The sequence below is a fragment of the Bufo bufo genome, chromosome 1, assembly GCF_905171765.1.
Source record: "Bufo bufo chromosome 1, aBufBuf1.1, whole genome shotgun sequence".
NCBI lineage: Eukaryota > Metazoa > Chordata > Amphibia > Anura > Bufonidae > Bufo > Bufo bufo.
In genome coordinates, this window is record NC_053389.1 from 614,117,255 (window position 1) to 614,134,055 (window position 16,801).

Sequence of the window (16,801 nt, forward strand, 5' to 3'; positions counted from 1 at the left end):
GTTTGATTCCGGCAGGCAGTTCCGGCAGGCAAACTGTATGCAAACGCATGTAATTTTTTCTGACTGATCAGGCATTTTTCAGACTGATCAGGATCCTGATCAGTCTGAAAAATGCCTGATCAGTCAGAAAAATGCATTGCAAAACCGGATCCGTTTTTCCGGTGTCATCAGGCAAAACGGATCCGGTATTTTTTTTTTTTTTTTACATTTTAAAGGTCTGCTCATGTGCAGACCAGAATACTGGATCCGTAAATGCGGCAATTTGAATGCCGGATCTGGCACTAATACATTCCTATGGAAAAAAATGCCGGATCTGGCATTCAGGCAAGTGTTCAGTTTTTTTGGCCGGAGATAAAACCGCAGCATGCTGCGATATAATCTCCGTCCTGAAAAGTCAAAAAGACTGAACTGAAGACATCCTGATGCATCCTGAACAGATTACTCTCCATTGAGAATGCATTAGGATAAAACTGATCAGTTCTTTTCCGGTATAGAGCCCCTAGGACGGAACTCTATGCCAGAAAAGAAAAACGCTAGTGTGAAAGTACCCTAAAAGATTTTAGGTGCAGGCCTGCTGGTGAGCTGACCCTGTAAAACATATGCGAGTGCCTGCAGGTGAGCTGACCCTGTAAAAAAATATATGCGAGGGCCTGCAGCTGAGCTGACCCTCTAAAAAATTCTATGCGAGGGCCTGCAGCTGAGCTGACCCTCTAAAAAATTCTATGCGAGGGCCTGCAGCTGAGCTGACCCTGTAAAAGATTTGAGTTGCGGGCCTGCTGGTGAGCTGAGGTGGAACCGACAAACCCAATTTGATTTTGATGGCTGCATTAATCTGCAGGTGACCGTCACACAGCTCTACAGATTTGTTTCCATCTGCATCTTTCTCAACAATCTGTGGCCTCAGTCTTTTATCCAGACTCTGTCATTGTGCTACTATGTGGCCTCTTCATGCTGCCACACCATGTCACCTTGCCACTAATTTTTATCACCATGCTGCTGCTGATGCTGCTTAAAAGGCCTTAAACTAATCACCAGGCCCACAATTTAATTAAGGTTTTGGAATCGATAAACCCAACTTTCCTTTGTGGGCTGCATCAGTGGCATAGCTAGAAATGACTGGGCCCCACAGCAATTTTTTTTCAATGGGGCTCCATCGCACAGTAATTTTTTAGCGACCCCTTCCTTTCATGCCGCCCCCATTCCTGTGACTAGTAAAGATTGCTCTCTCAGACCAGGGCCGGCAGCTGTTCCATCCGTTTTATACACTGTCTATACTGTCACTGTATATAATTGTATTGTGTTATACTGTTGAGGGGGCCCTGACAAAATCCTTTAGTCCTCCCCCTCCTGGATGGGCCCCTTCTGGGTCAGTGCCCCAAAGCTGCAGCTTCCCCTGCTTCCCCTATAGCTACACTCCTGGTCTGCATTAATTTGCAGGTGACCGTCATACAGCTCCACAGATTTGTTTCCATCTGCATCTTTCTAAACAATCTGTGGCCTTAGTCTTTTATCCAAACTCAGTCATTGTGCCACTATGTGGCCTCCTCATGCTGCCATCTCCACAGTGTCACCTTGCCACTCATTTTTATCACCATGCTGCTGCTGATGCTGCTTAAAAGGCCTTAAACTGATCACCAGGCCCAAAATCTAATTAAGGTTTTACGCACAAAACCAAAGTAAAAAATCGCTTTGATAGGAAAAATTGATTGAAAACATTCTTTCCTGTATATTTACTTGTATATAAAGTGCAAGTGCTGCTAAAATTACAATGAAGAGTCACTACGATACAACCTGTATATCACATAAAGGAGGGCCTCATTCACATTGAGTTGCCGGCCTGCAAGTGAGCTGACCCTTTAAAAGATTTGACTTGCGGGCCTGCAGGTGAGCTGACACTGTAAAAGATTTGAGTTGTGGGCCTGCAGGTGAGCTGACCCTGTAAAAGATTTTAGGTTTTGGCCTGCAGGTGAGCTTACCCTGTAAAAGATTTGAGTTGTGGGCCTGCAGGTGAGCTAACCCTGCAAAAGATTTGAGTCGCAGGCCTGCAGGTGAGATGACCCTGTAAAAAATTATATGTGAGGGCCTGCTGGTGAGCGGACCTTGTAAAAAATTAGATGTGAGGGCCTGCTGGTTAGGGGACCATCTAAAAATTTTTATGTGAGGGCCTGCTGGTAAAAGGACCCTCTAAAATGTTTTATTCGAAGGCCATATATGCGAGGGCATTATATGTGACGAATAAGCAATGCATGTTGATATGACAGAAGAGGAGGAGGAGGATGAGAAAAGGAATATTCAACCATATACCCTTGTTTGTGGTGGAAGGGGTGCATGGAAATACAGTCTATTAACTACATTAAAAACAACACATGTAAAGTGCCTTTATGTTCATCAGCATTCCTCTGGTGGAGTCGAGAAGTCATGGTCAATCCAGGCCTTGTTCATTTTTATATGAAAAAAACACCAATATACTGTAACCAAACGCACCACTATATCATAGAAAATCAATAAACTTTATTAATGACCAACAATACATAAATATACAATGTCAATGCGGTTAAAAGGACCCCACGCTAACAACACGTGGTGGATAAAACACTCACATGCGGTACATATCTCTAAAGTAATCCTGTAAACTCCCCAAAAAACCCCAGTCATATGCCAATAAATAATTCAGAAAAGCCATAAAAGGGTATAAGTACAATGCATAAGACAACAGGGAAGAAGCCGTGTGGCGAAACGCGCAGTCACGGGTGGTTGCACCACTTGCGGTCGGTATAATATGTACTCTTTCCTGGTCTCCTTTCCATTTATGTAATTTTGTTAGCCTGTTTTCCTATGCATTGTACTTATACCATTTTATGGATTTTCTGAATTATTTATTGGCAGGGATATGTACCGCATGTGAGTGTTTTACCCACCACGTGTTGCTAGTGTGGGGTCCTTTTAACCGCATTGACATTGTATATTTATGTATCGTGGGTCATGAATAAAGTTTATTGATTTTCTATGATATAGTGATGCGTTTGGTTATATTGGTGTTTTGTGGCTTATGTTCCACGCACTTTTCCATATTCTTATGGTTATCGGTGTATTCATTTTTATATGAGTCAACCTGTCAGTATTTTCAGTTGACAGCCGGATATGCTTATCTGTTATACTGCCACCAGCAGCACTAAATACACGCTCAGACAAAACGCTGATGGCAGTGCAGGCCAGCACCTCCAAAGTGTAGACCGGCAGTTCGTGCCACGTGTCCAGCTTGGACACCCAGTAGCTGTAAGGCACTGAGGGATCATTGAGGACGCTGACACAGTCTGCTATGTACTCCTTCACCATCTTCCAAAAATTTTCTCTCCTTGTGGCAGTAGGCCGCACATTAGGGTGAGGGTGCTGGCGGGGTGTAATGAAACTGTCCCAGGCTTTGGAGAGTGTTGCCTTGCCTCTGTTGGAACTGCTGTGCGTTCCCCTTGTCTCCCCTCCTCGGATGGCCAAGGAAGTACGGACTCTGCCGCCAGCGTTGTAAGATGGAAAATTTTGGAGCAATTTTTCAACAAGGATCTTCTGGTATTGCACCATTTTGCTCGTCCTCTCCACCAGAGGAATGAGAGATGAGAATTTCTCTTTGGGGCATGGTAATGCTGATAATAGTGTTATCGCCGCTCACCATCTGTGTTGATTCCTCAAAGTTGTGTAAAACCTCAGAGGTCAGACATCCATGCCCACTCCTTGCTTGTGAATAGCGGAAGCTGACTGGAAAGGTGACGACCCTGTTGCAGATGGTATTCCACAACTGCCCTCTGCTGCTCACAAAGCCTGGCCAACATGTGAAACGTGGAGTTCCAGCGCGTGCTCACATCGCACAACAGCCGGTGAGCTGGCAATTGCAATCGCTGCTGCAGCGTTGACAGACCGGCTGAAGCTGTTGGTGACTTGCGGAAATGTGCACACACGCGCTGCAGCTTCACCAGTAGCTCAGGCAAATTGGGGTATGTTTTTTGAAACTGCTAAACCACAAGGTTGAATACGTGGGCAAGGCATTGGATGTGTCTAAGGTTGCCCAGCTCCAAATCCGCCACCAAGTTACGGCCATTATCAGACACAACCATTCCTGGTTCTAGGTTGAGTGGCTACTGGCATTACAGTGATGGCAGTACTTACCTGCATGTTTATTGGCTGCTTAGCAGCCGCAAAACGTTCGGGGAAGAGACTCGAGCATGGCGCTCGAGCGAATGTGGTACTTGGCTGAGTACCGCCATGTGCCGAGCATAGCGATACTCGAGCTGAACAGGTATTCGGCCGAGCATGCTCGCTCAACACTGATGGCCACCACAGAGGGACAACTTTGGGGTAGTATATTGTGCTGCGCTTTGGTATTTGGTTCTATTGGGATGGTATATTGCATCATATTGTTGACTTCGCCTACTTGTTTTGCCCCTCCTGTTAAGTTGGACCTGCCTACAACATTTCTAGTTTTTAGTTTTCCAGGGCCACTTTAAGTTCCCAGTCCGCCCCAGTCTGTCCACCACAGGACTGCACATAACCCCATCCTCAGGACTCCAGGGATAGAGGGTTTTGGAACATCTACAATATACTGTTGTATATAGGGTCCTCCTGTTGACAGGTTCATATTCCCTTGTTCCATGTAGCTGACTGTGTAAAAATAATACATTGTGCTAACTGATGTAAGTTTGCTTTTATTACAGCTGTTTCCTATGTGCTTTATGGACAACGTCTTGGCCTGCTGCAAGATTATATAAACCCTGAATCTCAAGAATTCATAGACTCTGTAACTACCATGTTCCACACCACCAGCCCCATGCTTTACATTCCTCCACGGCTTCTGAGGTTAATTAACTCCTCCATTTGGGAAAACCATGTAAAGGCCTGGGATTCAATCTTCAACCATGGTGGGTAGATGTACTGCAGAAAGCAATACTTCCTGTACTACAAGTGTATTATAGGAGTTGGTCACTTTGTGGCCATTGTTGACTAATGTGTTTGTAAGATGATTATATGCAGTGGCCTACCTACAATAGAGGCAGACCACGCGACTGATACGGGGCCCAGCACGGAACTTGTTCTTCTCTTCCCTGCGTGATGAAGCCGCCACTAGGGGGAGCTCATTGCAAAAAGATTATTAGTGCTTCCATGGTAGTTGTATTAACCCCTACGCCATTATTATGGCATAAAGAAAGTCGCGAATTATGGCGTATGGCATATTTGTACCATAATTGGTGACTGTTTAAGCGTCTCAACACTTTTCGAAAGGGATGAGAAAGGGGTGTGGAATAGCGTAGGGGGCAAGGCTTTGCAACAGCACCTGACATACTTACTATACCTTATGCCAGAAACTTGCTTAAGTTATAACTAAAGTCTGCACCAGCCTGTAGCTGGCGTAGACTTCATTTTTTGGTTTATGGAGAGGCGGACAGATGCACATCTCATTCCAGTGCAGGGAGATCAAGAATGGCGTATGGGTCCGCCGGTTTTGTAAATGTCCCTTAGGGTCCATTCACACGTCTGTAAGTGTTTTGCGGAACCGCAAATTGCGGCTCCGCAAAACACGGACACCTGCAATGTGCGATCCGCAATTTGCGGATCCGCACATCACAGACACTATAATAGAAAATGCCTTTTCTGGTCCGCGATTGCGGACAAGAATAGGACATGTTCTATTTTTTTCAGGAACTAAATTGCGGATCCCGAAAAAACGGATCCCAAAAAAAAAACGGATGCGGATCCCGAAAATGCAGATGCGGATCCAGGAAATGTGGATTTGCATCCGTTCCAGCCCCATTGAAAGTGAATGGGTCCGCAAATTGCAGAACGAATGCGGACCAAAATTACGGACGTGTGAATGGACCCTTATAGTGCCCAGAATAAGCGCTATATTTTTGAAGAACCTGTTCCACTTTTTCTAACATAAAAGCCAAATAAAGTGGGTGAGAGCAAAGACAACTTTTTTTAAAAATACAATTTGAATTTGATTAAAATTTCTTTCGCTTGTTTAATAAAAGTGTAAAAAAGATATGATCATATGGAACTTACTAATATATTCTTTGTTAAAATTCTGTGCCATTTCCTATATTTCATAAAGACTGCCCCTTGTGTTTGCCAAATCTATTGCACTGTCCACACAGAGATCTTGAAGGAGGGTCATAGGCCAGGCAAATCACCTCTATGTGATGTCTCCTCCATTCAGATACCCTGCACCTGCCATCTGCACTTCCACTGTTGGGAGTTTAGTTAAGTGCAGTGATTTAGATTGGAGGAGACTGAGTGATGTGTATGGTCACAATGACCGTCCATCAGCCGTCATCTTATGGACAGGACCTCTATGTTGACAGCACATAGGATTTGCTTAACAAGGGAACATGGCTTATGAAATCAAAAAAATGGCACAGAATATAAAAAAATGCTATATTAATAACATTAATTAAGTGCCATATAGCAATCTTACCTACACATTCGTCGCAAGTAGCCAGAGAGTGGAGTTTTTTTTATAAACATCTCCAATGCCACTAAATTTAATAAAAAGAACCTATATTCACCAGTTACTTCCCTGCCATTTCCAGCACTGCAGCTTTAGCCAACCCTCCCCATCTGTTAACATGACAGTAGTCATGATATCCTGTATACCAGCCAATCACTGGCCTCAAATCTATATGGCTTGGGACCAATAGTGGCACAAGGAAGAGGGGAAAAATTCTCTAAGGAATTATTCAGGAGTCAGGACTGTTTTTTTCTCTTCCTTGTAATTGTAAGCAATGACCCCGTTTTCTCTGTGAAACAAAAGTAGTGGCGCACCGTCTTCAAACTCATGGAGTAGGCTTTCTTATTTGTTCTAATATTTATACTCATACCAATTATTGGAAATCAAGCTTGACCATGAACAGGCAGGTTTTCTGACAGGATTTTGCCTGTGTTTTTAAGGTTCTCTAGAGTTATTTCATAACTAAACTGTGTCCTGTAGATTTGTCCATTTACAGACAAATGTGAATGTCATCTCTCCCAGCTGATCGTTGTATACAGGGTATCTACAGCTCTCTAAGGCATCGCTCTGACAATACATATGCAGGAGTCCTTTCCAATCTCCTTCTTCAGGATAAGCTTCCACTTGAAGACATTAAAGCTAGTATCACTGAACTGATGGCAGGAGGTGTGGACACGGTGAGACACTGACAAAGACTGATAGTCTTTTCCTATCAAATAATAGTGTATTATTTATGAGATTGGGTGATATCTGGTTGCCATTTTGTATTTTTGCAGAGTTAGGCCTCATGCACACAACCGTTTTTTTTTAAGGTCCGCAAAAACGGGGTCCGTAGGTCCGTGATCCGTGACCGTTTTTTCGTCCGTGTGTATTCCTTGATTTTTGGAGGATCCACGGACATGAAAAAAAAGTCGTTTTGGTGTCCGCCTGGCCGTGCGGAGCCAAACGGATCTGTCCTGACTTACAATGCAAGTCAATGTGGACAGATCCGTTTGACGTTGACACAATATGGTGCAATTGCAAACGGATCCGTCCCCCATTGACTTTCAATGTAAAGTCAGGAGTTAATATACCATAGGATCGGAGTTTTCTCCAATCCGATGGTATATTTTAACTTGAAGCGTCCCCATAACCATGGGAACGCCTCTATGTTAGAATATACCATTGGATTTGAGTTAGATGGTGAAACTCAGATCCGACAGTATATTCTAACACAGAGGCGTTCCCATGGTGATGGGGACGCTTCAGGTTAGAATATACTAAAAGAACTGTGTACATGACTGCCCCCTGCTGCCTGGCAGGTGCTGCCAGGCAGCAGGGGGCAGACCCCCCCCTCCCCCCCCCTGTATTTAACTCATTGGTGGCCAGTGCGGCCCCCCCTTCCTCCCCTGTATTTAACTCATTGGTGGCCAGTGCGGCCCCCCCTTCCTCCCCTGTATTTAACTCATTGGTGGCCAGTGCGGCCGGCCCCCCCTCCCTCCCTTGTATTTAACACATTGGTGGCCAGTGCGGCTGCCCCCCCCCTGATTAAAATGACCGACACCCCATCATTGGTGGCAGCGGAGAGTTCTGATCGGTAACCATGGCAACCAGGATGCTACTGCAGTTCTGGCTGCCATGGTTACTTAGCAATTTTAGAAGCATTATACTTACCTGCGATGTCTGTGACCGGCCGGGCGCTCCTCCTACTGGTAAGTGAAAGGTCTGTGCTATAAGCAATGCGCCGCACAGACCTATTACTTACCAGTAGGAGGAGCGGCCGGTCACAGACATCGCAGGTAAGTATAATGCTTCTAAAATTGCTAAGTAACCATGGCAGCCAGGACTGCAGTAGCGTCTTGGCTGCCATGGTAACCGATTGGAGCCCCAGCGATTAAACTGGGACTCCGATCGGAACTCTCCGCTGCCACCAGTGATGAGGGGTCGGTCATTTTAATTAGGGGGGGCGGCCGCACTGGCCACCAATGTGTTAAATACAAGGGAGGGAGGGAGGGGGGGGCCGGCCGCACTGGCCACCAATGTGTTAAATACAAGGGAGGGAGGGAGGGGGGGTCGGCCGCACTGGCCACCAATGTGTTAAATACAGGGGGGGGGTCTGCCCCCTGCTGCCTGGCAGCACCTGCCAGGCAGCAGGGGGCAGTCATGTACACAGTTATTTTAGTATATTCTAACCTGAAGCATCCCCATCACCATGGGAACGCCTCTGTGTTAGAATATACTGTCGGATCTGAGTTTTCACGAAGTGAAAAATCCGATTTAAAAAGCTTTTATGCAGACGGATCAGCGGATCCGTCTGTGTGAAAGTAGCCTACGGACAAGGATGACGGACGCGGATGGCAATCTTGTGTGCATCCGTGTTTTTTCACGGACCCATTGACTTGAATGGGTCCGTGAACCATTGTCAGTCAAAAAAATAGGACAGGTCAGATTTTTTTGACGGACAGGAAACACAGATCACGGATGCGGCTGCAAAACGGTGCATTTTCAGATTTTTCCACGGACCCATTAAAAGTCAATGGGTCCGCGAAAAAAAACAGAAAACCGAACAACGGCCGCGGATGCACACAACGGTCGTGTGCATGAGGCCTTAATCTCATTTTTTTTTACTGATTTTATTAAACTCTTTGCATATTTTAATTGCCCTTTTTAGTTGTTAGTTGCATTTCATACAGTATCTGTAAGCCATGTGGGGGGTCTAATTTTAGCCATTTGTGTTTGTTACCCACAGGAATACATTTTGCAGTTAGTTAAACAATGAAGGTTTAACCCTCTCCCCTTTATCCTCTGCATTATATGACAATATATGTGCCCAATCTATGTCCTCTCAACGTGGGGAAATTGGCCTTTTTAAAATTAAGGGGGTCATTTACTAACCAGAAATATTCCTATATTAGGCTATATATTTCCCCGCTCCCCCCAGATTTAAAAAAGTGGATGTGGCATGGGTGGGTAAGGGGACATGCCGGCAGTCCCATCTCATTTACCATTTTCTACGCCTGGTTTAGGCGTAGAAAATGGTCTAAATGTAAGACAGCTAGAAAGCTGTTTTACATTCAGGAGCAGCAGTGGATCTGCCAAAATTATGTAGAGGCCGGCGTCTCTACATAACTCCCGGAGATCCACTGCCAGCTACGTACAGTATATGACGACCAGTGTCTAAAAGGCTGGTCTTAAATGATCTCCTAAGTGTTTTTGCCCTCCTAGTTAAAGTTTGTTTGTAAGCATAGGGGCGTGAACATTGTTTTCTGGTTCCCATGAATTCTCTTCTGGTCCATAACCCTGCCATCGCACTTGACCTCTGAAAATTCTAGAATCCAAAATTTTCTCAACAATGTATTCTTCCTCCCCTTGTACTTTTACTGGTGCAGGAGGCGGCTGACTTCTCCCTGGAAAGGGGTTTTCATTGAATGGCTTTAGCAATGACACGTGGAACACAGGGTGTATTTTCAATCTGTTGGGAAGTTTGAGATGGAAGGTACCTGGTTAACTTGTGCAGAAATCTGGAAAGGTCCTATGAATTTTTGACCCAATTTTAGAGATGGAACATGTGTTTTCAAATTTCTAGTGGATAGCCAAACTTTATCACCAACTTTAAAGGTAGGAAGAACTTTGCAATGTTTATCAGCTGCTTTCTTATAGTCTTCTTGGGCTTCTTGTAGCATCTCTGTTGGTTTCCTCTGGGTTTCTTGCAATTTCTTTAGTCTGTGAGTAACAGCAGGAATAGGTGTACTAAGAGGGAGGTTAAGACTAAATACTGGATGTAAGCCAGAGTTAGCAAAACATGGACTAAGGGTACTTTCACACTAGCGTTTTTCTTTTCCGGCACTGAGTTCCGTCATAGAGGCTCAATACATGAAAAGAACTGATTAGTGCATTCTGAATGGAGAGAAATCTGTTCAGGATGCATCAGGATGTCTTCAGTTCGCATGCTGCGTTATTATCTCCGTCCAAAATTCCGGATCAGTTGCCGGAATGCCAGATCCGGCATTAATTTACATTGAAATGTATTCGTGCCGCATTAAAAATACCAGACCGCTTATAAATTAATGTCATTTTATTGCATGATTACAAATATTTCACAAACATGATTAAAAAGAGCATAGGTGCAGGGAAATCATCTGGAGGATAAACACAGCGGATACTGCGTCTATAAATCAGTCCATCTGTTCATTCACAATCAAAAGGACATTTAAAGGTTACCCATGCTGTGCCATACTCACTGTGACGTAGTCGGTGCAGGCGCAGTGAGGAAGCCGGCACCAGGAGCGCGTCCTTCACTCACTGCGCCGAATACAGAAGTGGGCGGCGCAGGCGCGGGATTTCTTCAGCGATCCAGCTAACTCGGACATCACTCAAGAGGAGCGGGCTGGGCTAAACGGAGGACCTGGGCAGGATAAATGGTTAGTAGACCGAGCCTCTAGGTGCTAAATCAATGCCCTCATAAAACCTAGAGGCTCATTAGCCTCTTGGTAGCCTCCCAGACCAGTTTTCTTCTCGTCTTTTCATCAATTTTGGAGGGACGTGCAGTTCTTGGTAATGTCACTGTTGTGCTATATTTTCTCCACTTGATGATGACTGTCTTCCCTGTGTTCCATGGTATATCTAATGCCTTGGAAATCCTTTTGTACCCTTCTCCTGGCTGATACCTTTTAACAATGAGATCCCTCTGATGCTTTGGAAGCTCTCTGTGGACCATGACTTTTGCTGTAGAATGCGACTAAGAAAATTTCAGGAAAGACCAACTAGAGCAGCTGAACTTTATTTGGGGTTAATCAGAGGCACTTTAAATGATGGCAGGTGTACGCTGACTCCTATTTAACATGATTTTGAATGTGATTGCTTAATTCTGAACACAGCTACATCCCCAGTTATAAGAGGGTGTGCACACTTATGCAACCACATTATTTTAGATTTTTTTTGTTTTCTTCCCTCCACCTAAAAGATTTCAGTTTGTTTTTCAATTGAGTGGTACAGTTTATAGGTCACATTAAAGGTGGAAAAAGTTCTGAAATGATTTATCTTTCTCTCATTTGTTTTACAGCACAGAAACCTGACATTTTAACAGGGGTGTGTAGACTTTTTATATCCACTGTATATTCCGAGTTCCTGCTTCCAAAACCCCTCTTTAAAAGAAAGGTCCACATCTTTAGAAGGATGGTTGAGAAAAGAGTCATTCTGGTATTGTCAGGGACGTTCCCGTGGCAGGTACCAGGAGATCGGAGAGACTGGCAACTCGTGGGTTAAATTGACAAGTTCACTGTGGATCTTATTGTGTCTCTGTTTTGGTGAATGCCACACCCCTTGCTTCAGGTGTTGCTTGTTGGTAATTTACTTTTCCCATAAGTAGCTGCTTCTCACTCTTGGTGGTGCGGTTTATAGATTTTCTTCCTGCCTTATAACTAGCTGGTCGGTTGGTGCTTCGGGAGTTGCCAGTTTTCTACTTTCAGATAAGTCTTGTATTTTCTTATTGTTTTGTGTTAGTTATATTCCCTGTTGTTTGTATCTGGGCCTGAGACAGAGACTTTCATTCGTCCATCTGGGGAGGAATGGGTTGTCTCTGGTCCTAACCTCATTCCAGGGCCTTATAGGGATATAAGGACCTAGGTATACAGCATATGAATATTCCTACCTTCAAGGTCTATTCATATTGATAGGTAGTTAGGGCCCGGATTAGGGTTGTTTAGGAGGTGACCTGTTCCTTCCCTAGTTTCCAGGCCCAGTTACTGTTCCCCTTCCCTCCTGTGTTTAGTGATTTTCCCCCACACTGACCGTGACATTATAAACCGCCAAATAACTGTCATTTTGTTGTCTGTATCAGTTCAGCCATGGATGTTATCGCTGCACTGACCAGACAGCTACAGGGGCTGTCTCTGGAGGTGGATGACCTCCGCATGACCATCTCACAGATGCAGAGACCACTGTTGGCTGATCCTAGTAGTGGTTACCTGTCCTGAACCAAAGTTGCTCTCCCGGATAGATTCTCGGGGGGGAGTGATAATTTTATTCGGTTCAGGGAAGCGTGTGAATAGTACTTTAACTTGCGTCCACACTCATCTGGGGACGAGAGCCAGAGAGTGGGTGTGATTATTTTGTTGCTTAAAGGGGATGAGACCCCTTTCTTAGGCTTTTTCTCTGCTGACCGGATCACAGTCTCTCCGATCAGTAGATGCATTTTTCAGAGCTTTAGGTCTCATCTATGATGACCTGGACCGAACCTTCCTGGCCGAGACTACATTTTGCGGCCTGTGTCAGAGAGAGCATTCGGCAGAGATCTATTGTTCCGAATTTAGGAGGTGGACTACGGATACTGAGTGGAACAATCCAGCTCTCCATAGGCAGTTTTGTCAGGGATTATCTGAGAGGCTGAAGGACGGTTTGGCCCTTCATGAGAATCCTGAGTCTTTGGAAACCGCTATGTCTTTGGCTGTACGTATTGATAGACGCCTGAGAGAGATATCTAAGGGCCCACTCTCTCAGGACTTTCTATTACATAACGTACCGTATTCCTTTGACTCTTTGGGTGAAGAGACTCCTGAGCTTATACCTGGGGATGAACCAATGCAATTAGGGGCAGTGACTCCGGGATCTGCTTGCAAAAGTAGAAGTCGCAAGCAGGGAGTAAGTTTTTTCTGCGGTCAAAGGGGACATTTTGTCAATATATGTCCAAGCATTCAGCTGCAAAAAGAGAAACAAAAAGGGGCGTCTAAATCTAAAGTCTGACTATCGGAGGTGTGAGTGGGGAGTCAGAGAATGTGCATTTGCCTTTTAGACTAGTCAGGCTTTAGAACATATAACTGCACTGCTGAATGGCAAATAGGCTCTTACTTTTTTCCACTTATACACGCCACAAAAGGCTTTAGAACATATAACTGCACCGCAAAATGGCAAATAATAGATATTTTTGTTGCCACTAATACATGCTAAAAAGTGCTTTAGAACATATAACTGCACCGCTGAATGGCAAATATATATATTTTTTTGCCACTAATACATGCCAAAAAGGGCTGTAATTTTCTCACTTCACCACACAACAGCAATTACTTTTTTTTGTGCCCCTAATACACGCCAAAAAGGGCTATAGAACATATAACTGCACCGCTGAACGGCAAATAATATATTTTTTTTCCCACTTATACACGCCACAAAAGGCTTTAGAACATATAACTGTACCGCTGAACGGCAAATAATATATCTTTTTTTGCCACTAATACACGCCAAAAAGGGCTGAAATTTTCTCACTTCACCACACAACGACTAATAAGCCCTTTTTTCCTACTAATACAAGCCAAAAAATGCTTTAGAACATATAACTGCACCGCACAAGGGCAAATAAGACATATAAATATTTTCTTGTAATAAACCCTGTTAATGGCTGTATCAAACAGCACTTGCACTCCAATAACAAGAAAGGTTTGCTGGAATTGCAGAGCTGTATAATGGCAATTTGGATCCCCAGTCAGTGCAGCAAAGGGTAATAGGATTGTTCCTATTACCCAGGCTGTAACCTCCCCTACTGAACCCTGTTCTGCTTCAATACTGTGGAATAATTCCTCCCAATCCTTTCCCTGAACTTCTATACAGCAAAATCAAAGTTTTCAAGTTTCGGGGTAAAGAGACCTCTTCCTCAGTGGCTGCTGAGGAAGGGGTCTCTTTACCCCGAAACGCGTTTGGTGAATGACAGTGAGGGACTACTAGGAAGAAGCATTTACAATAGTACATCCACACGATTATGGAATAAACTATCTACGCCAAAGAAATTTGAAAACCCCGCCTGGAAGTACAGATCACCTGACCGCCCAGCAAACCACGTGGGACGCCACACAGGTCCTGGAAGGTCAGAGCGGTAATATTAAGCGGCACCGCTACAACGAACATCCAGGAGCGTGGGGAACTTCATATACAGATTCTATCCACAGGTCCTTGCAGCTCACAACAGAGCACTCTATTTGAAAACCTTGGCGTACAAGCGGACCAACTACAGGAGTGGTAAAGTACCCTCTATAATGTGGATATATTAATGACTCTCTAATAACGGCGGGATTTATTACCATAACCGTCTCTGGACTATAGCGCTTGGAGCTATCTGACAATAGTACTAGCCTCCTGAAGTGTTCCAGTGTCATTGGAAAATAGCCCCTCAGGGATTCCTAGCGCTATTGAAATATAGGTTTAGTGCTAATGACTTTCTGGTGCGCTATTATTTATATATTTTTTTTAATTGCCTTTTATGAAATGTTTTATATATAATATTGTAGTGTGTTAATTTTTAAACCTATAAAATTTATGTGGATACCTACCTATTGTGTGTTTGCCTAATATTGAGTGACCCCCTATCCAAACTTTATACTCATCTCTTTATACCAGCATTTGGGAGTGCTGAGGGATAGTGCACCATTCCAGAAGTGCTACAGTGAGAGAGCCACCATCTCTTTTCCTATTTATAAGAAGGACATGTTCTTATTTATTTTTATATACAGTACAGACCAAAAGTTTGGACACACCTTCTCATTCAAAGAGTTTTCTTTATTTTCATGACTATGAAGGCATCAAAACTATAAATTAACACATGTGGAATTATATACATAACAAACAAGTGTGAAACAACTGAAAATGTCATATTCTAGGTTCTTCAAAGTAGCCACCTTTTGCTTTGATTACTGCTTTGCACACTCTAGGCATTCTCTTGATGAGCTTCAAGAGATAGTCCCCTGAAATGGTCTTCCAACAGTCTTGAAGGAGTTCCCAGAGATGCTTAGCACTTGTTGGCCCTTTTGCCTTCACTCTGCAGTCCAGCTCACCCCAAACCATCTCTATTGGGTTCAGGTCCGGTGACTGTGAAGGCCAGGTCATCTGGCGCAGCACCCCATCACTCTCCTTCATGGTCAAATAGCCCTTACTTTCAAAGTTTTCCCAATTTTTCGGCTGACTGACTGACCTTCATTTCTTAAAGTAATGATGGCCACTCGTTTTTCTTTACTTAGCTGCATTTTTCTTGCCATAATACAAATTCTAACAGTCTATTCAGTAGGACTATCAGCTGTGTATCCATCTGACTTCTCCTCAACGCAACTGATGGTCCCAACCCCATTTATAAGGCAAGAAATCCCACTTATTAAACCTGACAGGGCACACCTGTGAAGTGAAAACCATTTCAGGGGACTACCTCTTGAAGTTCATCAAGAGAATGCCAAGAGTGTGCAAAGCAGTAATCAAAGCAAAAGGTGGCTACTTTGAAGAACCTAGAATACGACATATTTTCAGTTGTTTCACACTTGTTTGTTATGTATATAATTCCACATGTGTTAATTCATAGTTTTGATGCCTTCAGTGTGAATCTACAATTTTCATAGTCATGAAAATAAAGAAAACTCTTTGAATGAGAAGGTGTGTCCAAACTTTTGGTCTGTACTGTATATATTTTTAAATATTTTTTATTTTTGTATTTTTGATTTACTATTTACTTTTTTTTATATATATACAGAATCCAGTATATATATGTAAATATACTTCATGGTAGTGACATAATTATGGTGTATATTAACTAACGTATGAATCAAGATTCTTTAAGGGTAATCATTGGGATTAATTTAGATAGCTAGGGCAATATACAGTTCGGTCCATATATATTTGGAAAATGGATCCGCCAGCACTTCTGGTATAGAAGAAATCCCAGCAGTTGTGTCTTGATAGTATGATGTTTTTTGTTTTTATTGCATCAAATCAAATCGATATGTCCTACACCCAGGACGTGTTTCGGCAAGCATGCCTTCATCAACAGGTAAGAATATACTCCAAGGATACAGGTATATATAAGGAAAAATATAAGGTACCGCCTCTCATGATGTCACGCCCACAAGGGCGGAAACTAATTAAACAATCACTTCATACAATTAACTCAGCAATATATAGAAGGGCAAAGAAAACAAATGAATCAAAGTAACCTGAGTAAATATGTATCCAAATACCATATTGTCAGATGTGGGATCCTTCAATGGACCATGGATGTCTGAAAAAAATGTATATAATGAGATCATAAATCTTATGAATAAATCACATCTCAAATATGCATGATCTCATAGTCCCCGTTTAGGCCCCTCGGATACAAAGTGTCCAATGTATGGATCCAATAGGCCTCTCGACGTCGTAATAGCCTCTTAATATCCCCACCTCTCCTTGGTCTTTTGATCTGTTCAAGTATCTGAAACCTAAGTTGGGCTATAGTATGTTTGCACTGATCAAAATGAAACGGGATGGGTAACATAAGATTATTTGTTCTAATTGTTGATTTATGTTTCCCAATGCGATCCC

The 16,801-nt window shown here is 43.4% G+C and overlaps 1 protein-coding gene across 1 annotated transcript in view; it reads left to right on the top strand.

The window, feature by feature from the left end:
• LOC120985643 (cholesterol side-chain cleavage enzyme, mitochondrial) overlaps positions 1-16,801 on the top strand; it is a 92,474-nt gene that overhangs the window by 62,429 nt on the left and 13,244 nt on the right. Inside the window, exons 4-5 of the mRNA XM_040413702.1 lie at positions 4,704-4,907; positions 7,016-7,170. Of these exons, the coding sequence (XP_040269636.1) occupies positions 4,704-4,907; positions 7,016-7,170 (359 nt within the window). The remainder of the gene's footprint in view (positions 1-4,703; positions 4,908-7,015; positions 7,171-16,801) is intronic.